A 26,076-nucleotide genomic window follows, 5' to 3' on the forward strand; every position below is an offset into this window, starting at 1 on the left:
CTACAAGTATACGGGTATATATGTATGTACATATATATAGCATAGCTCGTATTTAGAATTTATATTTGGATCGGTGGTATTGCATTACCCCACATGTGCTTGAGCTTCTAAACAGAGATAAGCTTGACTTAATTCATTCATTTAAATTGAAATAGTGATCCGAATAGATTAAAATCTTTATATTCAAAGTGTGTTTGTGTCAAAAATTATGATTGACAGTTATTATGAAGGCGCCTTCTTATATCATTAACTCTAGGCGGGTTATAGTACTATATTGTATGTATATTTGTACACAGTTATGTTCACAAGAACAGTAGTTTCAGTCGGTACGTGCTATAATAATAGACATTGATCTATTTTCAAAATACGTGATTTCTGATCATGTATTTCAGCTTAATATAACGGTATAAGATATTAAGATGTTTTCGGATTTATTTGTGGTAACTGTAATATCTCATGACAGCCCGAAACTTGATCAGCTGGTCGAACAATGTGGCCGATTTGATAACGCCTTTACTTTATTGCAAGCATAATGACATTTTCTTTAAATTTTTTTTTTCATTCTCCTTCGGCGTCCAACTGAAGTCTATATTTTATTAAATAAAATGTTGACGACGCATCATATACTACATATATGTATATGTGTGTTCATTGTTTTTAAGAAAGTAGTCGATTTGTTACTCTAAACTTGTAAAGTAAAAATTCCGTACAACTACCAAAAACCTAAAGGTCACAGGTCAGGAGAGTATTGTCAAAAATACGATAACACACTTCGGGTAAAAGCAGTCGCAAAAGTCGCAGTCAAATGTTATATGTTCCAGATTTCTTTACATATTGCTTTGTTAGATTGATGGAGATCATATAGAATGAGAATTATCTGATTGAGATCATATAGAATGAGAATTATCATTTGTGTTCTTACCTGCCAGACCATTATCCAGGAAAATATTTTCGGGTATATTGCAAGAAATTTGCAAAATTTAACGAGTCGGGGCATAAGTAGTGCTGATTAGACTATTTTAATTTTAGTGTAAAGTCAGTTATGGGTTTAAGACAGATGATGAATGCAATACAAGATTTATAAATTAAACCATAATTGTGTAGGTCTACTGAAATATAGTCTCCACTGTAATGGTTTTGGCTACTGAATCATGATTTCATATTACGATAGGCTATTTAACCTGTTTGAAATATTTGACAGCATTGCTCAAATTTATGCAAGAATTCAAGAAACGAAACATAAGGACAATGAAGAATTACGTTCATTGAAATTTAAAATCGTGATATTTGGTAAATTTGAATCAATTAATTTGTACGCTTGTCGAGAAATTACTGATTTTCTGTGTCTTAATGTATCTATTGCTCAAGTTGATTGTTATTGGCAATTTTAAAGAATCCAAATAATTATGTTCTATCAACTTACAAGTAAGCGCCGTTTAACACAATTATTAGAAATACAAATAACAGTTTAATAATATGTATACATCAATACAAATTTTAAAGTCTGTAAAAAAAGTATTTCGTACCAAAAATCATGAAGCGAAGCAAAAAATTCGTTTGAAAAATACTATTTCATCAAGTTTTTAAAGAACAACGATTTTTTGGACATTAATTTACGTAAATTATTCTATTGGAAACATTCGTAACATAATTTAATATATTATAGATCGAATCTAGAAAGCTCACAATATACAGTTCGCACTTGGTCTTGGGCAGTAGCCTGATTTTGACATTTTTGGATACTATAATAATGGTTGAAAGTAATAGATAATATGCAACAAAGGCCACAGTCGACTGAGTAGACTTACGTAATGTATTTGTTTTTTCAATTTATTACTCAAGAATGTTAAAGTAAAATTGCACACAGTTATAATTATTATTTCATTGTAATCGAGCAACTTAGATTTTTTTAACTGTTTACTTTTGGCCGATTGCGACTGTGGGAATTAAATATTACTCATACGTCACGTTGAACTCAAATAGTAAAAGAGTGCCTTTCTTCATGACTTTAATAATACGTTGGAGATGTAATCAATACATTTAATGAAAAAATTAAAATCTTATTATATCCCTGACTTTTTATTTTCGGAAATGAACCGCCGAAAGTACTAAGCGGTTGGACATTTTTAATAAAATCTTAAATAAACAAACAAGAAGCTTAGCAGTAAGCAACTCTGCATTCTTTTAAATTCAAAGTAATTTGTGTTTTCTTCCAGCAGCATTATTAAACCTAATTTGTATTTAAAGTGGACATATTAGATTTCATAAACCCAACTAAATAACCAATTATCTAGTTCTTTCAACTCATGGCATTGGCCGTAAAGTGAATGCGCGAAAAGACATTGACATTAATTTAAACGAGGTCGTCAATGTACCACAAAAAAAGAAATTTGCCCAATTTTTTGTTTGATTTTTTGACTTTCACTAAAATGTCAATGCGTTTTCAAGAACAACCAAATAAAGCACTTCAATTCGAAATAAAAAAGGGCCTGCCATAAATGTTTTAGAAATACCTAATGTCTTATATACATTTATACTTACTTTGTATGTTTGTTGTTGTCTGTCCGCTACGTATATGAGTACTTAAGCGATTTCTAAACATTATATGCTTATAGACACAAATAAACAAACTGACCGCTTCCGCGTCGACTACACCAGACTTTGCCGAAATTTGCTGCAGTTGGGTTATCTATGTTTTCTAGATGATCACGTAAGTGGCAGTTCCGTTTCAACGCTTAAATGTTAAGTTTCGCTTCTTTTCAGCGAAATAACCTTTTCAGGAACTTTTACTGTTTGAGATAACTGTGTTACGATATTAGCCGAATTTATATTTTAGTTAAACGCGTAATTGAAGATCACAAGTTGCACATCACTAGCAATTTAAATTATGTATAAAATTTATTTTTTACGTTTTTGCAGATAACTTTTTAAAGAATTTTTTTGTTATTATTTTTTTTTTTTGACGATTACTTATTTGACTAATAATAACAGCACCGTACAATCCAATGCTTTATTTATGTTTATTTATTGGCGTTTGCGGTGTTGTGGTGCGCGCTTCGCACTGTTTCGGTGTGAGCTCAACATCGCTCTGGTCCAAGCGTTCGTGCGCGAGGTGCTTTGGAGTCTTCTAGTCGTCCGCAGTGTTGACTATTTTTTCATTGCACTGCTACCGCTGTTTGTTATTAAGCTTGTTGTTTTTGTTGTCTTGAAACTGTGTCCACTTACAATTGAATCTATGCTCAATTGCAGGGAATATTGTTGTTTGCTGCTGTTGCTGTTGATTTTTTTCACCTTTTTTGTTTGTTAGTCAGTTAGTTGTGCGCTGTGTGTTGGTGTCAGTGTTTAACACGCGAGTGACTATTTTTGGACCTGTTTTGCCAACCACACAGTCCAAAATAATAGCCGTGCCACCTATCTTCAGCAAGCGTCCAGCAACCGCTAGCCACAAAGCGCGAATGAGCGTCGCTTCCAGTGCAATGCAATGCTTGTAGCTTGGAGTCCCACTGCCCGCCTATTCTGCTTGCCCAACCGTGTCAGTGCGCGACTTTGTCTTTCAATACCTTCTATGTACGTAGTGATAAATGTAAGTGCAAGACAGCGGATTCCTTGGCGTATCTTGGAGCTGCTGTCAATGTTTGGGCTATTTTTAGCCTGATCTGTGCTATAGTTAGACGCGATGTTTGAGCATTCACTTGCACCGCAGGTGGGTTTGACAACTCGATAACAAACACTACGGCTCGACAGAGAGTATCTGCTGTTGTTTATTTATTGTTGTTGTGTTATTACTGTGGTTTCCTATGTTATGTAGTTTTCACATTTGTTGCATTACCTACTTTGTGTACGAAGGCTAAACACTTGCTTATCTTTTTATATACAATGATAGATGTTTGACGCGAGTTACTAGATTAAATTTGCTTGTGGTTTGTTAGACAATTATTTTTTTGTTTTGTTTATGAGATAATTTATGCTGTTAAAATTGTATTACCATTTATTATAAATTTATTGTCACTTGAAAAGCACTAAATTTCTTAAGTATTTCACCAGCTTTAACCAAATAAATATTAGTTTCGATTTTTATATTTGTTAATTAAATTTTTGTTTTTTGAAAAATAAAACTTGTTTATATAATCCTTTTATTAATTAATAATGATTTTTCTTGTATTTCTCAATTATTTCTTAATATATGTTGCGCAGCGCGTGTTGTTCGTCGTTTCACAGCCAATTTGCAAAAGAGCCTCCTAAGAACTGAGTACCCGGGCACAGCGTCGTCGCTGTTAACGTTTCGTCGTGCTGCTGACTAATTATCATTTTAAAATATAATACAATAAACAGTGGACCGCAAACACGATAAGAATCAATCGGCTAATGCGGCGGCGTTACTGTTAGTTTTGCTCGGTGTTTCTTGTGCACTATCAATAAAGCGCTTATTATTGTTTGGACGCTTTGATCGGCGTGGAATTTCGGCTTTGCGTGTGCTACAATAGATAATGTAATCAAGTTTTGTTTGTCCACACTGTACGCATAATAGAAATTTTGAAAATATAATACCAATAACACGGATGTGTTCACAAAATTACGGAAATTTTCGTTTTGTTTTTAATAAATACTCATTCCCACGTCTATGTCAATGCCAGCGCTTCTTGCAATCATCAAAACACTTCTCAAACTCGATGTTTGGGATTGCTTTTGGCTCTTTCAGCGATTGCATATTCTTTATTTTTGGAAAAATATTCGCACGGAGTCATGCCTGGAGATTATGGAGGAGCATGGTTACAATGGTTTTTTTTTGGCTTAGAACTCGGATTTTTGACTTGAAATTCGATGAGTGGTCAAGACTTGAATTACTAAATAAATTGAAAGCGTTGTTATGTGATCGAAATACTGAGAAATAATATTTCACAAACCAGATTGTATATATACCAATTCTTCTGAAGTTATAATTAATTTTCACGAGAATTACAATGTGGTTTATAAAACAGGATTGTTTATTGCCTATGGCTTAGCAACAAACATTTAAAGCATAACGAAATCAACCCACGAACTTGTCTAATATTTGTAAGTCTTATATGTGAACATAGTCAATTGAAGTAAAGTTGTGTGTAATAAAGCTATATTAAAAGCAACAGAAAAATGCTATAACATTTGTAACCCATTTGGGTTGATAAGCGGCACGTTTTGGCTGTAAACGGCAGCATGGTATTCTATAATTTTTTTTAAATTGTTTTCTTCTATCTCCGACTAATACCATACAAAATACTTAATCAGTAGTCTATCGCCATAGAGAAAGCAACTGTAGACATTTGAAACATAACAAGTAAGGAAAGGCTAAGTTCGGGTGCAACCGAACATTTTATACTCTCGCAATTTATTGAAGAAATTTATTAAGATAACGCACACATTTACCTATAAATTCGGCATAAAGTTTAATAGAATTACGAAAATCGTCATATATAGTGTATTAGGGCTGAGGTAATTCCTGAACCGAATTCATTCATTTTAACCAGCAAGGTACACTATATCTAAGACTATACACTCACTTAATTTGGCTAAGATATCTCACATATTAACCAATACATATATGCAGATTAAAGCCCACCGTATTTTTGAAAAACCTATAATTAGGTATATGGGAGCTAGGAGATGTTATTACCCGATTTTAATAATTTTTGGAACAGAGACTCACTATTAGAAGAAAATAATTTCCTCTGAATTACATTATTTTCGGTTAAAATTTACCCTTAGGCGCGGAGTTCAATATGTTCGATAACAGGGGCCTTGAAAAGTTATAGTCCGTTTTCGACAATTTTTTCACAAGTGAATTCAGAGATGATATGTACTATTTGTGTAAAGTTTTATTCAGCTATCTTCATTGGTTCCTTATGTATATATTATAAAGTTAAGGAATAAGATGGAATTCAAAATTGAGTTATAAGGAAAGTAGTTGAGGTTGTAAACCGATTTCATCCATTTTGTCCGTGTTATCAGAGTGCTAAGAAAATATTATATACCGAATTTCATTGAAATCTGTCGAGTAGTTCCTGAGATATGGTTTTTGACCCAAAAGTGGGAGATGCTACGCCCATTTTCCATTTTGTAAAAAAAATCTGAGTGCAGCTTCCTTCTGCTGCCACGCCACTTCCTCAAAAAAATTACATCCCAATATGCCCCTTCCTAGTGCGATCCTTTATTCCAAATTTTACTGTTATAACTTTATTTATGGCTTAGTTATGACACTTTATGTGTATTTGGTTTTCGCCATTTTGTGGGCGTGGCAGTGGACCGATTTTGCTCATTTTCGAAAGCAGCCCTCTCACGGTCCCAAGGAACATGTGTTCCAAGTTAAGATATCTCATTTTTCACTCAAGTTATTGCTTGCACGGACGGACGGACGAACAGACGGACGGACAGACATCCAAATTTCAACTCCACTCGTCATCCTGATCATTTATATGTATATAACCCCATATCTAACTCTTTTATTTCTTGGTGACGCAAACAACCGTTATGTGAACAAAACTATAATACTCTGTGCAACATGTTGCGAGAGTATAAAAACACACTACATGCAAACAAAATCTGTGCGAAACCAACAAAACTTTTAAAACTCACTCTATCCCTCTTGGGATTCAAATATCATGTATTCACAATCTCTAAATTTTTGTCGAAATCACACTACAAGGACAGCGTCCCAATGCAAAACTAGCGGCGAAGACGATCTTAAAAGTTCTCAGTCTAAAAATGAACATTTTGGAAAAACTATGGTTTCTTTCTCAATATACTTAACGCTCAAACTTGTTCAATCCATCTTTAAAATACATTTCTGGAGGTAGGAGTAAGAGACATTCGACTGCCGGCGAGTACCTTTTCTAAGTTTGGAAACATAAAGAGGACAAACGGTGCCAGATCTGGAGAATACGTCAGTTAGGGACCAAATCGTAGAATAGTTTGATCACTTTGGCATGGCGACTGCGAGGGTGGGAGCCGATGGGTTTTCAGGTGGTGGAGGTAAACTCCGCGTTGAATCGGCTCTCTAATTATTAGTAGAAATCTGAGACTGTTTTACACTTTTCCAAGAAACACAGGAAGCGGTAGCATTCACTCTTCCGGTAAATAGAACAGCATTCGCAATATTTGGAGCAGGGTCGCAGCAGGGGCGGTTTCGACTGTTATGTGGTCTCTGATGTGTATCAATGAAATAGTGCCAAACCCTGCGAGGACGGTAGCGCTTCTTGTCCTCATATTCAAGTAAAGTTTTCTTTTTGTTACGCTTACTTGCGTACACATATACATTTTTTTCTTTCTCCCGCTTTGAACGTTATGTTAAACCTTCGAGGATCCCACTTTCGCATAACTTGTAGACAAGTACGAATGAATATAGTCAGATTTATGTAATCAGCAATATTATTTTTCGCGCGTACCACAAATCAGCATTTTAATTTATCTATGTACATACCAAATTGGTGAAGTGTGGAATGTGGCATTTTTCAAGTCATGCTTTGAGGTCAAGCTTATCTCCGAAATGTAGCATTCTAAGACGAACGACAAATAATTTGGTTGACGTTTGTTATTATTATAAATTTAACCATACATTTTTGAAAGTCGAAATAATTGTATTATCTCCAAATAGTTGGAGCCTTTGTTTTTACTCGAGCTCAACACGATGCTTAAAGGTATTTTAATATTTTTTAAATAAACTTGGTGAAATATTAGTATGATAAATATATTTCGCATTCTAGCAGGCGTCAGAAGAGTAAGATTCAATAATATTACATGACGGAACCTACTAAAATCGTCTCTCATTACCTTCCTACAGTTCGTGCCTAATTTGATTACTGTTGTCACATAATAAATTCTACAGAAAGAAGTCATGTTAGTTAGAGAAAAAATATAAAAACCTAAATGCTCATTATAATTTTCTAATTTATAGTGGCTCAAGGCATTCGGTTGCGCTCGTACCCTGCCCTTCCTTGTTTCTCATATTTGCGAGCCAACTTTCGCCAGTGTTTTTATCTGCTAATGCAGCACATGTTGTTCACATGCTAAGTAATGTACGTGTATATATGTGCATAAATAAGTGCGAACAAAAATATGTAAGTATGTATGCCAATATAAAATAAATAACATTTGAAAACAACAACATCTATATATGTATAAAATACACTGATTAACAATAATTTCGTTACATAAATAAATACTTATTTAAACTATGCAATTCATATCAATTAGCATTAGGAAATTAATTTGAACAAAAAGAGTCACTCGTAGTGTTCATAACGAATAAGTCCATATTCTCATATGCTTTTAATTTCGAAGGAAGTCTTGTTAGTTAGTTAGTTAGTTCGGTAGTATTATACCTTGAAACACAGAGCTTCGTTTATGGACTATGCATTTAAGCCGCCATATCTGCATTGTGGACGTGGCTTAAAGTTTCTTCCTCGAATTGAAACAGACTCCAAACCCGGTCCTACTTTCACATAACTTGAAGTTGCAAATTATGTGCCCTCTGATTGCCCAGAAGCGTTCACGATGTCAACATACGATGAGACGACGCTAGGAGTTTTCGAGAGGAATGTTTTGCGTAAGACGATGGAACGATGAGTTGTACGAGTATGCGATGACATTGATTTAGTTCAGCAAATAAAAAGACAGCGGTTACGCTGGCTAGGCCATGCTTTCCGAATCGACGAAAACGCTCCAGCTTTGAAAGTGTTGGATGCAGTACCCACCGGTGGAAGCAGAGGAAGGCATCCACTCCGTTGGAAATATCTGGTTTACATATTTCGTTTTGGACTTAGCTTGAGTTGCTAATAGATAGTTTTAAGTCTACTAAGAGATGAATTTTCTATAATGCAGGACTGTTGTGTTTAGCATACTGAATTTAATATTCTGTTCTATGTATAAAGATCTTAAAAACCTAATTCTGTGGACTTATCGTTTATTGTGAACAGTCTAGTTGTCTCGCTGCTGTTATTTTTCTCTTTCGATGACTACTTATTCTAATACCTATCTGTCTTCAATAATTTGCTGTTGACGAGTGTCAATTTAATAGACATACATACATTTTTTTAATAGATGAACACGAGTTCCTTAATCCAAAACAAAAATGACATTTCGTAGTAGATTTGTATTTGTTTTTGTTTTGTATGCATAATCGTGTAATATTTTCATTGAGTAATTTTATATATGTACATAAGTATATTAATTAATTAATGACCATCGAAAATAATAAAATTAGTAAATAAGCGCAAAAAGATTTTCTTGTACCCCGATGCACCTTACTACCATCGGACGCTGGTTATAACTATATACATATATGCACTACTCCTTAAAATGCACTTACATATGTATGTATATGTATATAAATATTTATATAAAGGTTCAAATTTACGCAAAATAAGAACAAATGGTATTTTTAGACCACAGTATGAACAACGCATCAATTTGACTGGGTCAAAGTACCACTGATAGCTTCATATGTATAAAATGTATAAAAATATTTGCTTACGAGTATTAGTATTAGCTCAAATTAGAGACTAAAATATGGGTCAATGATCGGTTACTTACTTACATATGTATGTAGACTCACTCGTGTATTGTATATATTTTGTTGACAACAATGAAATCAAATAAGAGCTGTGTATATAGAAATTGCGTTTGCTAAGCAAATAATAAAGTCCTTGAGTAGCAATCTAAGACGTTTGTCTTTATTTTGTATTCAAGTCAATACACTGGCATACATACACATGTACTCGTATATATATTTCGTATGCATACTTCGGCATGTATACATTTTATTTTTATTATAGAAGTATAAATAAGTAAAATAACATCTCAGTGCAGGACTATAACCCTGTTTCTAACGATTTAATCCATCGAATTTGATATATTGTTAAGAAACCGTCGGAAGCTGCTCTATCGTATGACTGCTGCCGTCAATTAATTTATTTCTTTCGTTATATAGTCTTTGGGTTCTAGCATTTCTCACTGCATTTTTTCATTTATCGCATAAAGATAAAAATTCATAGACTATGATTTCAGTGCGCCACGTGCGTTTTATGTGTGGCTTCGGTTCTAACTTCGGTGAAACGTGGTTCTGCTCCGCAATTTCGATCGCCTCTTTTAGAAGGCTTGATCTCTTGTTCACCCCTTTGGCCACGCTCCTGCGTCTTAATATACACCACAGCAAGCAGGCTTAATAATTTTCTGAAACTTTGGATTGAGTAGGCAATTGAAAAGTAAAGTCCTCTCTCAACGAACAAAGACCAAAAACAACAAGTCCCTAAACATTCCCGTCCCGAAACAATAGCTACGATAGGTCATGTGGTCAGGATGGATGAGAACACTCCAGTTCTGAGAGTAAACGATGCAGTACTCGCCGTGGAAAGCAGAGGAAGAGGAAGACCTCCACTCCGTTTTAAAAATCAAGTGGAGAAGGTCCTTGCTGCACTTGGTATCATCAATTGGCGCCAACAGCGAAGAGAAAAAACGAATAGCGCTAATATCAAATAAGCGGTGTCTACATCAGTAAAGAAAAGAAAAAGAATCATAAAATTTAAAATTGTAGCCAATTATCTACAAACTAAATTTATCAAAGTTCATTCTTAGTACTAGAGTACTGAAGTAAGTTCGAGCGATTAAAAAATAATAATGTGTCCGTATTGTCAATTAAGCGCTCTTAAGTTTGTTATTTACTTATTTAAGAATATGACATCGATCAATTAAAAGTGACCTTCCTGCCAAAGTATCAACAACATCAATAAACCAGATTAATCACGGTTCGATAGAGCAAAATATAAATAATGAGGAATGCATATTTATGAGAAGGCGATAATTATAGATTCTTATTTATATGTATGGGTAATGGTTTTCACAGGAAATTCAGAAATAAAGTCACGGGCATTATAACTTGTGCGAGTTATACAAATCGAGAAATTAATTAATCTATATCATAATAAAGTAAGGTATTACAAATAACGAATTTAAAAACACTTCTAAAAAATCCGAAAAAACGCGGATACCTGTGTACCAGGGTTATACAATTAATGAACTTTATCTGAGCGCACGAATAGTACTGGACAGCCAGCACTGGGCACTTGTATTGAGAAGTGTCTAGTTTGACAGTGGGTTTTAGGAGGTTGGAAATTGTTTGACTTTTTTTTTAACTTTACTAGATATAACTGAAGGGTTTGTAAATGTCAGGCGGTATACTTTGTACCACACAGAGTGGAAATTCCAGTTCCGGTGCAGTCACTATAGGCCTCATAAAGGCCTAGGTGCGTATGGTATTTCGAAGGCCTTCCGAACAAAGCTGGATAGTATTAGAATAAATGAGTTTCCACAATATTTATATCGCCGCTGTCAGATACTGCCTCTAGAGGACAAACTCTTTTTTTTACTTTGGCGTGGGGTTTAAAGGAATTTAAAGGGACATTTTGTTTAAGTTGGTTGGACTTGAGACCCAAAGTGCGCTTAATGGCAGCGCAAATAGACCATATCCAGAAAAAAATCTTAATTTAGTACATCACACTGTCCCTTAACCTTTGACCCTAAATGGCACGGCAGTAGTGCGATGAACTCGGCATGTGCCGCATACATTTCTAATGCACGATTCCATTCCATCAATGATGACATGATCGTACCAGTATTTCATTCAAATGAAGTGTAGTAATTCAATTCAATAATCTGTGGTTTCATAACAAGCAACCACAACCCTTAGGCATCATTGATCATTGGCGCCATTGCGCAAAGTGCTAGGTGCGGAAGTGTGCGGTGGGTGCGAATTCACCATGCAGGCACGCGCCGCATTTATAATGGATCAGCATAAGAAGTCACAAATATAACTGTGTATGCATGTGGGTATTCGCCACGCAGTCAGCATTAAAACTGTCTGCGAGCGAGTCTATGTTGTTGGCGCCGTTGGTTACGTATGCGCCCGCGTGCATGAAGGCTCCGTACAAAGTCCGCAAAATTTCAATAGGACACAGTTGTTGTTGTTTATGTGTAAAACCTGGTATGCTCTTAATAATATGAATATCTAGAAATGCTGATAACTTTAGCGTTTGCAAAGATTAATGCATTCCACTGCATTGGCGGAGCTGATTGTTTATATGTATGAAGGTGTGTATATTTGTATATGTATGCGCTTTAAAAAGCTGCTGAAGGATGCGGTGCGAAGTTGTTTACTCATGTGGCGTCGTCTAAAATTAGCATACCACGCTGTGGTCAGCCCGGCTTGTAGGCGCCATTCGTTAAGCAATTCATGTTGCTCGTCCATCTAAGACAAGTGCAACGTCTTGAGTTTGTACTCTGCTCCGCGTGTCTATAAATATTTTGATTTCAAACAAGCAAACACATACCTAAATATGTATATATGGATTTATGTAGGTATTTGTGAATATGCAGAAATATTTTGATGTGCACTGCATGGGTTATACGAGTGTGTTCGTCAGTTGTTGTGGTATTTTTGCAGTCTTACTCTCCACTTAGTAGATAAGTATAAATATATGTATATAAATATGGGAATATATGTATATATCGCTGCGTTATCGCCTACGCGCGTATTTATGGAAACTTTACCGCGCTGCATTAATTATCGCACATTTCAGCGCACTTACCGAACGTGCCTAGGAGCTACACTCGGCTGGCAGCCAGTGATTCAGGTCAATCGCATTGTTGCTCCTCGATGTCGTTTGTTATCAGCTGCAGTCTGCGCCGAGACTTTGTTTACCAACAGATCGCAACTGAGCTTTTCGCAATGAGTTGTCGATTAATCACTGCAGCGCGTACTGTTTATAATTTTCGCGCGTTTTATTTTTGAGCTATTAAATACGCCTGCCTTCTGACGGCTGCTGCTGCCTACTAGTTTTGTGTCCGTCAGGGTTTCCCTCTATTCTTATTTTATTTTTTTCCTCACTATACATATACGACGAGTTACGTTCGCTCGCTTTTGGTGTGGATTGAAAATAGTAAAATGCGGTTATTACTATAATACGGTTTTGAGTGCGGTTACTAGCGGTCTAAATAAAGCAAATCCATGTAAATGCATACATAAATATACTCGTGTATTGTAGTATATTATGGCCGGCGCCTGGCAGTTTGTCTACAAAATTGCATACAGTATTACAATATCACGCAGCTGAGCAGTGATTGTATTGTTTGTTGAATTGCTGCTCTGCATCCGTATCCGCGCCTGCGTTACGCTCCGCCCATTGGTGTGTGTTTTTTTGAGCTGACCCGCAAACCAGCCAACAGATTGGTGGCAGTCGGCGCTGAGTTCAATTGGTGCGAGACGAATGTGGTAAACAAAATTGCGGTTTTGACTGATTTGTTTTGACATTTGCAGTGAATTCCTAAGAAATTTGTTGTTGAGTATGTTTATTTTTAGCAATTAAGGTTTGCCGTAATTGATAAGATCACCATAGTAAGAGACTATTTAAAATTAGAATATACTTACGCTATGGTACATAATGTCACATTGGAATGAGCGCTGGAAAAAATGTATGTACATCCAATTGCTGAATATCTTTTTTCCCTATGATAGATTCCGTCAAATAAGTACCCGGAAATTCTAAAATTAGTTAGTAATTAACAAATTTAGTTTGCGTGAAATTTTGTGTTTCAAACGAAATTTCTTGTGTCAAAACGTTGGAAATGTTGAAAAAAAACATTTTTTGATTCAACCATGTCTAAAACTCAAGTTTACGTTTGGTATAAATCGCACACAAAAGGTTGACTTGTTCCTAATGACGCCGGAAACAAACTAAACACACAGCAATACAAATTGATTAAGTAGAGGCTGACAGTTATGCCAACCTGGGAAAATTTTTTCTAAATATTCTCAACCGGAAAATTTAAAATAAGAATTTTCGGTTACTTATTTGACTAAATGTATACCGTATGAATTGAGCCATTTTCTATTAGAGTTTGCAAGGAGAATGGATGGATGCCTTACGAAACTTAGTCAAGTTTAAGTTAATATCAAGCATTAAAAAATCGGTGTATAAACTGAAAATCCTAAAAGTAGACGGCGAAATTACCGTTCAAATTAGGAAATTACATTAGAAATATTATGGATTCACGAATAAAGATGAGTGTTGATGGAAGGAAGAAATCAGAATTTCAAATCAGACATTTGTATGAAATATGCGAAAATTGCGACCAACTTTTCTCGAAAGAAATAAATATGGTTGGGCAACTTTTTTATTGCAAACATAATTATTCTACTTCTCATAGAAAATACTTCGAAAGTGTTTAATCGAGAACGCAAGTTTTTGAGTGTCTTAAAGGTGCTGGGATCATAGGATCGCCTCTGTTATAGTGATAATGAATAAATTACGTGAAGAAAATTATTTTGAGTATGCAATATGATGCCGGCAGATGTTAACCCAAAAACTGATTCTTTACGAAAATAATGGAAAACAAACTGACGCAAATACTTAAACTCAAATATTGTCTCCAAACGACTTGCCATGTATTGATTGAGATGAGATGAAAATTCCGATAATACCTTTTCGATCCAAATGTGGTTAGAATGCTGAAGTAACAGCACTTCCCGAGATAAAATCTGAGATACTTTAGATAACCTATAATTGACTGTTGTAGGAATTGTGGGACTGCTCTCCGTCACTCTACACACGTCTGCGAGTATGACACGATTATCATTTAAGTAGCATCGATATGGTCACCTGGATGTAGCATAACGCAGCAGAAAAATATTCAGATCTGTGTCAGGGTGCCACCTGTATGTGGGTGGACATACAGAATTACCCACAAGTAACTAAGTTTAATACTGTAGCATGTTGAACTCTAATTTATTGAGACTAGAACCGACAATCAATGAAACCATTACAACAATAACAGCATGACTATTACTAACTCGTTTGGGATATACTGGACTCAGGAGGATAATAAGTATTATAAATGCTGATCCAAGTAGAGGTACTTTTTTCAATTGCCTTTCTTGATAGTTCAAGCGTGATTAGTGTGAAGCTGTTATGTTATTTTTGTTCTATATTGTCTGGCATTTACAAATTGTTCAACTTAGTTACGCTAAACTTATGGTCAACCATTTCAGGCTCAATGGGTATGAAAACAAGCAAAATTGCCACATTTGGGAGGAAGAGCAACCTGAAGATATTCAAGAGTTGTCATTTCATCCAGAAGGACAACGGTTTGGTGTGGTCCATATTTCTTCAACGTAACCGTCAATGTCGACCGTTATCACGTCATGATGACCAACTATTTGGCGCCTGAAATTGAAGGTCGTAATTTTGGCGACATTTGGTTTCAATATCAATCAATGGATTTATTGAGATACTACTAGATAATTTCACATTTTGGACCGTCGATTGACCACCAAGATTGTGTGGTATTACACCATTAGATTTTTTCCTATGTAAATTCTAAAGTATATGCGGACAATCCCGCATCGATTCAGGCCTTGGAGCAAAACATCACGCGTATCATTCGCCAGTTACCAGTCGAAATGCTCGAACGATTCATCGAAAGTTGTACTCTACGAATGTATTATTTGAGACGTAGCCGTGAAAATGCCAAAGAATGTTCTATTGAATGATACTAAACATTCCCCATTAAATTTTAATTTTCTGTGTTTTTTTCTTTAAAAAAGTAGGTACAGTATAAACACGGTAACCGCAACCCTCGATTCATGCAACACTATAAAACATAGCATTGTAACCTTTATAAGTGCAACTACTCAAAAATATTGACCTCAATAACTGCAACTTTACATCTAAATATGTTTTGCATCAGTTCTTTTTTGTCGGTTTCTTCTTATGGCATTTTATTGTTATGTATTCACAAACTGATCGTTGTTTTACCGTTGCTCTGTCGACTTTGCTGTTTTTTGTGTGCGTTAAGAGCAATTGTCAACAAATGACTTTCATTATCAGTTTATTTTGCAACACGCCAGTAGTGTTTTATGTGTAAAAGTCATGGTGGTCACAAAAAAATTAATAAAACTAACAATTAAAGAAAAAACTGAAATTTTGGATAAACTAGAAAGTGGTGTATCGACAAAAGCTCTTTGTATTGATTATAAAGTTCACAAGTCGACAAGAACGATAATAAAGAAGAAAAAAGCTTATATACTTAAATATGCCACAAATATGGAAGCTGGGCCAGGAAAACGGCAAACCTTAAAATCTTGTGAATACCCAAGAATGGAAAAGGCTCTCTACAAGTGGTTTTTGAAACAAAGGAGTGAAAATGTGCCTATATCCGTCGGTATCGTCAAAGCAAAAGCTCGCAAGCTCCATGAGAAAATAAGAAAAAAGGATGTTTTCATGCAAGTAATGGTTGGAGATCTAATTTCAAAAAGCGATATGGCCTCCGCCACTTGAAAATTTGTGGAGAGAAGCTTTCCAATAAGACAGCGTCCGTCGGCCCATTTGTAATACGTTTTAGAAATAAAATCAAGGAGATTGATCTTTCTGCAGAACAAATTTACAATGCCGACGAGTCCGGATTGTTTTTCACGCAGATACCAGATAAAACGTTGGTGAGCTTCAAGGAATCATCTGCTCCTGGTCGGAAAGTTAGTAAGGAAAGAATAACATTTCTCGCATGCACAAATGCTTCGGGTACGCACAAAGTTAAGCTCTTTGTCATTGGAAAAGCAAAAAACCCTAGAGCATTCAAAAATTTGCCCGTTGCCTACAAGGCTAACAAGAACTCGTGGATGACTTATTTGTTTTTCGAAGACTGGTTTCATCATACGTTTGTTCCTGAGGTGAGAAATACGAAATGTATTGAATTTTTGTTTAAAATTTATTTGTATTTTTTTGGATTGTTATAGGTACGCGAATTTCTAGAATCCAAGGGACTTCCAAAAAAGCCCTATTGGTCTTGGATAACGCCCCGTGTCATCCTAAAGACAATGAGATGAAAAGTGATGATGGAATGATAACCGTTATGTGTCTTCCACCTAACTGTACCGCGATCCTCCAACCAATGGACCAAAACGTTATTAACTTAACAAAAGTCTATTACAAAAAAAGTCTTTTGGAGCATTTAATAGGGAATAAAACCACTCATCTGGAGGAAAAATAAAGGAATTCAACTTAAGACATGCTATCTGTCTTCTTGCAAATTCATGGGAAAAAGGGTCAGCAAGCTCCATTCGTAAGTGCTGGAACATTTTAATGAAACCAGATGTTGAGTGGAGTGATGAGGACTATATTCCTCTCAGCATTCTAAAAAGAGAAATTGAAAATGAACGCGCAATCCTTGTATCAATGCTCCAAGAACTTGCACCAAATGATTCGTTCACAAATGAAGAGCTAAATGAATGGATGCACGAAAGTGTTGCTTATCAAGAAGTGGATAAAGAAGCCGTAGAAATTGAAAATTCTGATGATAGCGAAGCGGATGTTATTCCACCTCCTAAAATAAAAGGATCAGTTGCTATGCAATCTTTTAACACATGCATTCAGTGGGCTGAGGAAAACGATATTCCAATAAAAGACATTATATTTCTGAAAGAGCTTTGTGAAAGAGCTATAATAAAAACACTTAATAAGAAGAAAGTGCAGACAACAATACCCGATATGTTTAAAAAATAAAATTTTTAATAAAAAAATAAGCTTTCTATATCATAAAACGATTTTCATTTGTCATATTTCTTGCTATATATTTTTCCTCGTTGGGTGCAACAAACTCAATAAGTGCAACTACCTAGATTTCTATTAGTTGCGATTACCGAGTTCGCACTGTAACTTCGAAATGGATCACACTTTACATGGTATATGGGGCCTGGACCGTTTTCAGTCATTTTCACCACCAAGCGTTATAATATCCAATAGTATACGATCACTTAATTGTTATATGATATTTCACACATCTCCTCTGAATTTCTTTAGAATATCTGAGTGATTAACATATTTTTATACTTGATGAAACTTGGTACACTTATTTCTTGGCACCATAGGAATGTTGCTTTCGAAGGTTGAGCAAAATCGGACGACTGCCACGCCCACAAAATGGCGAAAACCGAAAACACATAAAGTGCCATAACTAAGCCATAAATAAAGCTATTGGTAAGAAATTGAATTTGGTATGAAGGATCGCACTATGAAGGGGCATATTTGGATGAATTTGGAGAAGTGGGCGTGGCCCCGCCCCCAAATAGGTTTTTTCTACATATCTCGCAAACCAATAGAGCTATATAAACCAAACTTTCTGCAGTCGTTTTTTTAGCCACTTCTTAATACAATTCAAAAATGAAAATTACTAAAAGTGGGTTAACTCACTAACGAAAAATGTTAGAAACACTAAATTTCACATAAGAAATGACAGATTTTTTTTACAAAATGGAAAATGGGCGTGGTATCGCCCACTTTTGGGTCAAAAACCATATCTCAGGAACTGCTCGACAGATTTCAATGAATGTTTCCTTACCTCCCAATAATATGTTGTGAAAAATGGCCAAATCGCTTCACAACCACGCCTCCTTCCTATATACCAGAACTTTTAAGACGATCTGAATCGTTTATTTTACAATATATAAAGTGAGCACTAGTGAAGATATCGGTGCAGAACTTTGCACAAATACTATGTTAATAGTGTGGCAGCCCCATTCTAAAAATCGCCAAAATCGGACCATAGGTTTTCAAGGTCCCATACATATATCGAACATGAAGACCTCGTGGCTTCTAAGCTAATATTAGGGTTTCCAACTTTCAATGGACTTTATTCAATATATAGGACGAATATGTGGACAACTACACAAATCGTCAGATAAAACTAACCCAAATTTCCTAAAATGCACGAGTGTTTCTCCGAAATTTATTAAAACTAAGGCACCGTTACCTTAGTTCGGCTATAACCGCGTAAGCGGTTTCTACGCCAGTTAAGAAGAAGAAGAAGGCACCGTTACCAAAAACTATAATATAACAATTGAATGTCGCAAGTACTGCGTACATAATGTAAAATATTTCTTTGTTGCAAGAATCGAGGTACCACTGTAGTAAAATAGGTTTTATTAAGGGATGAATCAATGATGTTCTTGACATATATATAACAGATCAATACCAGTAGTGTAAACCATCATTATACTCTCGCAACATGTTGCACAAAGTATTATAGTTTTGTTCACATAACGGTTGTTTGTGTCACCAAGAAATAAAAGGGTTAGATATGGGGTTATACATATCTAAATGAATGATCAGGATGACGAGTGGAGTTGAAATCCGGATGTCTGTCCGTCCGTCCATCCGTCCATGCAAGCGATAACTTGAGTAAAAATTGAGATATCTTAATGAAACTTGGAACATATGTTCCTTGGGACTGTGAGAGGGTTGCTTTTGAAAATGGGCAAAATCGGTCGACTGCCACGTCCACAAAATGGCGAAAACCAAAAACACATAAAGTGTCATAACTAAGCCATAAATAAAGTTATAACAGTAAAATTTGGAATAAAGGATGGCACTAGGAAGGGGCATATTCGGAAGTGGGCGTGGCCCCGCCCCCCAATCGGTTATTTGTATATATTTCGCAAACCAATGAAGCTATATAAACCAAACTTTCTGCAGTCGATTCTCTTACGTACCCCACCACACACCATGAAAATAGTTGAAATCGGATAATGACCACGCCCACCTCCCATACAAATTTTAGGTTGAAAATTTCTAAAAGTGGGCTAACTCACTAACGAAAAACGTCAGAAACACTACATTTTACAGAAGAAATATCAAAAAGAAGCTGCACTGCGATTTTTTTAGAAAATGGAAAATGGGCGTGGCGTCGCCCACTTATGGGTCAAAAACTCATCTCAGGAACTACTGGACCGATTTCAATGAAATTTTGAATTCCATATTATTCCTTAACTTTATAATATATACATAAGGAACCAATGAAGATGCCAAAACATGCAAATACAAATAAAAAACAAGTAAGGAAAATTTAGTGTTTCTGTCGTTTTGAGTTAACGCACTTTTAGTCATTTTCAACCTAACCTTTGTATGGGAGGTGGGCGTGGTTATTATCCGATTCCTCTCTTTTTTGGACTGTATAAGGAAGTAACTAAAAGAACCGATTGCAGAAAGTTTGGTTTATATAGCTTTATTAGTTTGCGAGTTATATACAAAAAAACCTATTTGAGGGCGGGGACACGCCTACTTTTACAAAAAAATTACATCCAAACGTGCCCCTCCCTAATGTGATGCTATGTTCAAAATTTTATTTTCATAACTTTATTTATGGGTTAGTTATGACTCTGTATAGGTTTTGGGTTTTCGCCATTTTGTGGGCGTGGCAGTGGACGGATTTTGACCATCTTCGAAAGCGACCTCTTCATGGTGCCAAGGAATATGTGTTAAAGGTTTCATTAAGATATCTTAATTTTTACTCAAGTTGTCGCTTGCACGGACAGACGGACAGACAGACATCCGGATTTCAATTCCACTCGTCATTTTGATCATTTATATATATATAACCCCATATCTAACTCTTCTATTTCTTGTTGACACAAACAACCGTTATGTGAACAAAACTATAATACTCTCTGAATTTATTCAAAATATCTGAAAGATTCACCTATATTTTCGTTAAAAAATTTATTCGAAGCTCTAAGGTCCTCATATTCGATGTATGAGGCGATGCCACACTATAAATGCAGTATTTGTGCAAAGTTCTATTCCGATATCTGCACTGGTGCTTCCTTTATATGTATATTGTAAAGTAAACGATTCAGATTAGCTTCAAAGTTCTGGTATATCGGAAGTAGGCGTGGTTGTGAACCGATTTTGCTAATTTTCACAACATATAATTGGGATGCAAGGATCCATTGAAATCGGTCGCGTAGTTTCGGAGATATGGTTTTTGACCCATAAGTGGGCGAAACCACGCCCATTTAAAATTTGGTTTACAATTTTGAATGCAGCTCTTCTGTGCCTTCTTTATAATGAAATTTAAGGGTTCTGTTGGTTTTCCTTACTGAATTAAAGCATTTTTAGTAGTTTTCAACATAACCTTTGTATGGGAGGTGGGCGTGGTTATAATCCCATTTTTGGACTATATAAGGAAATACCTGAGAAAAGCGACTCCTGAAAGTTTCGTTGATATAGCTTTAGTAGTTTACGAGATATGAACAAAAAACTTAGTATGGGGCGGGGCCACGCCCACTTTCCCAAAAAATTACATCCAAATATGCCCCTTCCTAGAACAATCGTTTGTACCAAATTTTAAGTTCATAGCTTAAATTATGGCTTAGTTATAGCTCTTTATGTGTTTTCGGTTATCGCCATTTTGTGGAGGTGGCAGTGGTCCGATTCCGCCCATCTTCGAACTTAACTTATGGTGCCATGGAACACGTGTTCCAAATTTCATTAAGATATCTCAATTTTTAGTCAAGTTACAGCTTGCTCGGACGGACAGACGGAAGGACAGACAGACATCCGGATTTGAACTTTACTCGTCACCCTGACCACTTTGGTATATATAACTTTATATCTAACTCGTTTAGTTTTAGGACTTACACACAACCGTTATGTGAACAAAACTATAATACTCTCTTAGCAACTTTTGTTGCGAGAGTATAACAAGTAAGGTAGGACTAAGTTCGGTTGTAACCGAACATTTTATACTCTCGCAATTTATTTATTTAATTTTATTAATATAATACACAATTTAACCCACATATTCGTCACATATATGGGATAGAAGAAAAATATTCCCTACAAATTTCTTCAGAATATCTGAAAGACTTACCTATAAATTTTTGGTAAAAAAAGATTAGAAGTTCTGAGTTCCTCATGTTCGATATATGGGGTCTATAAACCTATGGTCCGATTTCGACGATTTTTAGAAAGGGGTACCACACTATAAATTCAGTATTTATGCAAACTTCTGTTCCAATATCTTCACTAGTGCTTACTGTATATATTGTAAAATAAATGATTCAGATCGACTTCAATGTTCTAGTATATAGGAAGTAGATCTGGTTGTGAACCGATTTGGCCTATTTTCACAACATATCATTGGGATGCAAGGAAAATAGTACAAATTTCACTGAAATTGGCCAAATAGTTTCTGAGATATGGTTTTTGACCCATAAGTGGGTGGGGCCACGCCCATTTAAAATGTTGTATATTAATTTGGACGCAGCCCTTCTCTACCATATTTATAATGAAATTTAAGGTTTCTGGTGTTTTTCCTTACTTAATTAAAGCAATTTTAATAGTTTTCAATATAACCTTTGTATGGGATATAGACGTGGTTATCCGATTTCCCACATTTTTTGTATTGTATAAGGGTGTGCCTTAAGAAAACGACTGCTAAGAGTTTGGTTGATACAGCTCTAGTAGTTTACGAGATACGTACAAAAAACTTAGTGGGGGGCTTCAAATATGCCTCTTCATAGTGCGATCCTTTGTACCAAATTTTACTTTCATAGCTTTATTTATGGATTATGTATGCCACTTTATGTGTTTTCGGTTTTCGCCATTTTGTGTGCGTGGCAGTGGTCCGATTTTGCTCATTTTCGAAAGCAACCTTTCTATGGTGTCAAGAAGTAAGTGTGCCAAGTTTCATCAAGATATTTTAATTTTTACTCAAGTTACAGCTTGCACAGACGGACGGACGGAGGGCGGACAGACATTCGGATTTGAACTCCACTCTTCACCCTGATCACTTTGGTATATATAACCCTATATCTAGCTCGTTTAGTTTTGGGTGTTACAAACAACCATTATGTGAACAAAACTATAATACTCTCTAGCAACTTTGTTGCGAGAGTATAATAATGAAGTTCTTTATACTAGACTTAATATTAACATCGTGAGGAATGATTGGTTCAGACAAATATGAATCAATCTGTGTTTTATAAGGTGAACAGAAGACTTAATATTTTAGGGTCTAAAAGTAAAAAAATAATAATATAAGTGTAATCCAAAAGAAATAGAATGAATTGGCCGACACTGGCCGATGCCGATGCCAAGGCCGATTAATCGGTCGGACTCTAATCAGCTCTTTTAAATATAAATTTGGAGTTCAGTACTTATGTTTTTTTAACGGAGACATTTAACAAATATTAGAATAAATATTATGTTGCGAAACAGTGTTCTAAATATCAGACACTGAAAGTTCTCAGTATTCTACAGTTTCTTCTAACTTGTATCTTTCGATTATTCAATTACAGATATGTATGTATGTATGTCAGTTCGACTTGTTTTTAAATTACTCGTAGGTCAAAACCTATTTAAAAAAATCACTGAACGCACAATTTGAAACATGTTTACATAAAAGTTATCATAAATAAAATTAAAACTGAATTGAATAAAAAAAATAACCACAACCACTATATAGCAGAGCAAGGTTTCGATCCTCGGACCTCTGGGTTATGGGCCCAGCACGCTTCCACTGCGCCACTCTGCTTCACAAATAAAATTTGTCAAATGGCTAACACAAGTCAAGTGAGCTCTTAATATGTCAATTGAGAGAAAACTGCTGTCTCACAATCAACGTTAATCGTCGCTAAGCATAGGTGCTATGCATTTGTGTGGAAATACCCGACAACAATACGAATAGGTAGCGACTAACTTTAGCACGTAAATGCTTAGTTCGGCATATAAATATATGTATGTATGCTTGTAGCTCGCTAAAACAATGAGGCACTTAAATGAAGGTGTGAACATCATCTGCATGATATGAAAATATGGTACAAGCATTACACCTGTTTACATATTTTTTTGAACCAAACGACCGTAATCAGGTAAAGTAGTGTTTTTGTGATATTAGTTTAAATAAAACATCTTAAACCTCTTTGTTTGATTTGAGTTGGGTTTCCGCTTCCAGTTCACAAGACCTGCCATCCTAACAGTTTAATCCCTCGAGTTTAGTGTTTTTTAGTAAAATGCGAATTCGCCTTGAATCGTGAGATACATGTTATCGGTATTTGAGACACGATACCTGGTTTCCTAACAATTGGATCGTTATGAGAAATTTTTTCATGAAATATTTCAATAAACCTCTTCCAATCTGGCTGATGGACCAGTAGGGATCTCCGGTTGCCGGGATATGTCTATTTACAGAAATGATAATTTTAATTCTCATGATTAACTGAGATTTAATTTAACACCTCACAATGAATTTCAGCAACACAAAGAACCTTAAACTATGTTCCTCGAATAGCGAATCGTTAAAATGGTTTGACAGTGTATATTGGGTAAAACCCGAAAAGTGTTCACACGCACAACCGTATAAGTTAATAAACTTAATAGTTTATAATAAGATGATTGATTATCCGGTGTATGACTAATAAGAGTTTAATAAAACAAAAACCAACGAAACGCTCTAACTACAAATGAAGCGACCTGTGAACCTTAATGGATGAAACCCAACTAAAATTTTATCATATCATTATTTATTAATAATCTCCGCATTCTTCTAGAGTCTAGTATGGTATTCACGTGATATGTATGTTTTGTTTGTATGTATGCATATAATTTACATTAGTTTCTTATACATAATAAAGCAAGTTTTATTTGAGCTTGGCTGAAAAGAACCAGTGTCTTTCGCAGCATCAGACAGTCCGGACTGCCACAAAACTTCCGGAAAGTACACGACTAACTTAAGGTAAAGATAAACATTAAATATACATAAATATTTATGTATGTACATATGCAAATATAAACTTGTCTATAAATTAAATATATTTGCTAATGTGAAACAATATTTTAGATGAAACTTTTGACAATTGGAATTTGTGTGATTTTTGGCACGCTTGCTGCTGCTGATGTCTTACGAGTTACTCCAAAACTTGCGAATTTGGTGCCAACCATCGATCAAGAAAATTATAAGCTAATGCCAATTGAAGACAAATTCAATCTGTCGTATGTAACGAATGCATTTCAATTAATAATGTTGAGACTAAACTTAATTTCTTGTAAACAATAGATTAGATTTTCCTGAAGGCGGTAATCGCGAGGAAGAAACAAAGCTACTTATAGATGAAAATGGAAGAGAAGTACTTGCAGTGAAAGGTCGTCTCAATTTGATCTATAACGATGCTCCATTTTATGTAACAATCATATACGAGGCTGATGGAAATGGCTATAGAGCGAAGTATATGTATGTCCCAAGACAAGCCAGTAATCAATTGTTTGCTAGTGCCAGTTTCTTAAAGACCGCTGCTGGTTAAAAGTTAGAAAAATTATGAGAGAAAATTACAATAAAAATCTAATTATTTGTATTCCTATAACATATTTATAATTAAAGTATATTTTAGAATAAAATTTATCAAATGTCAAAACAATTTTAACGGACTCGTGATTATAGAGCGCGCCACTCCTCTCTTTCCTTCGCAGTTCGGCACCAGTTGGAGATTCCAAGTGTAACCAGGTCGCTCTCCACCTGGTCCTTCCATCGGAGTGGAGGTCTCCCTCTTCCTCGGCTTCCACCAGCGGGTACTGCATCAAACACTTTCAGAGCTGGAGTGTTTTCGTCCATTCGGACAACATGACCTAGCCAGCGTAGCCGCTGTCTTTTTATTCGCTGAACTACGTCGAGAGAGGACTTTACTGTTCAATTGCCTATTCAGTCCAAAGTAGCACCTGTTGGCAAGAGTGATTCTGCGCTGGATTTCGAGGCTGACATTGTTGGTGTTGTTGATACTGGTTCCCAGGTATACGAAATTATCTACAACTCCAAAGTTATGACTGCCAACAGTGACGTGGGAGCCAAGACGCGAGTGCGTCGACTGTTTGCTTGATGACAGGAGATATTTCGTCTTGTCCTCATTCACCTCCAGACCCATTCGCTTCGTCTCCTTATCCATGCGGGAAAAAGCAGAACAAACGGCGCGGTTGTTGCTTCCGATGATATCAATATCGATATTTAGGAGGCTTATCCCACGGTAATTGGCACAGTTTGTGGGATCTCCCTTTTTATGAATTGGGCAGAGCACAAGGAGATTCCAATCGTTAGGCATACTTTCTTCCGACCATATTTTGCAAAGAAGCTGATGCATGGACCTTATCAGTTCTTCGCCGCCGTATTTGAATAGCTCAGCCGGTAATCTATCGGCCCCTGCCGCTTTGTTGTTCTTCAGGCGGGTAATTG

General features: G+C 35.7%; 2 protein-coding genes and 1 non-coding gene across 5 annotated transcripts in view; 1 reads left to right on the forward strand and 2 right to left on the reverse strand.

Annotated features, from left to right (window-relative positions):
• LOC105215193 (insulin) overlaps positions 1-12,756 on the reverse strand; it is a 19,087-nt gene extending 6,331 nt beyond the window's left edge. The window contains exon 1 of one of the 2 annotated variants that reach the window (XM_029042225.2): positions 12,615-12,756. The gene's annotated coding sequence lies outside the window, so the exon portion shown is untranslated. Of the gene's footprint in view, positions 1-2,541; positions 4,256-12,614 lie in introns of those variants that run through there. The other variant, XM_011188991.3, reaches the window with a different exon arrangement.
• A 223-nt stretch (positions 12,757-12,979) lies between these two features.
• Positions 12,980-25,270, forward strand: LOC105215195 (uncharacterized). Of its 2 annotated transcripts, none has more exons than XM_011188993.3 (4): positions 12,980-13,297; positions 24,537-24,591; positions 24,697-24,848; positions 24,913-25,270. In XM_011188993.3, exons 3-4 carry the CDS (start codon positions 24,697-24,699, stop codon positions 25,154-25,156), a joined length of 396 nt encoding a protein of 131 aa, XP_011187295.1. In that variant the 5' UTR covers positions 12,980-13,297; positions 24,537-24,591; the 3' UTR covers positions 25,157-25,270. The 2 variants fall into 2 exon arrangements, with proteins under 2 accessions (XP_011187295.1, XP_054088222.1); XM_054232247.1 differs by lacking the exon at positions 12,980-13,297 and adding an exon at positions 13,343-13,497.
• Trnam-cau (transfer RNA methionine (anticodon CAU)) lies at positions 23,320-23,391 on the reverse strand. Its single transcript has one exon. It is a non-coding gene; the product is annotated as a tRNA-Met (tRNA).
• Positions 25,271-26,076: the final 806 nt, after the last annotated feature.

Source organism: Zeugodacus cucurbitae, chromosome 5 (assembly GCF_028554725.1).
Source record: "Zeugodacus cucurbitae isolate PBARC_wt_2022May chromosome 5, idZeuCucr1.2, whole genome shotgun sequence".
NCBI lineage: Eukaryota > Metazoa > Arthropoda > Insecta > Diptera > Tephritidae > Zeugodacus > Zeugodacus cucurbitae.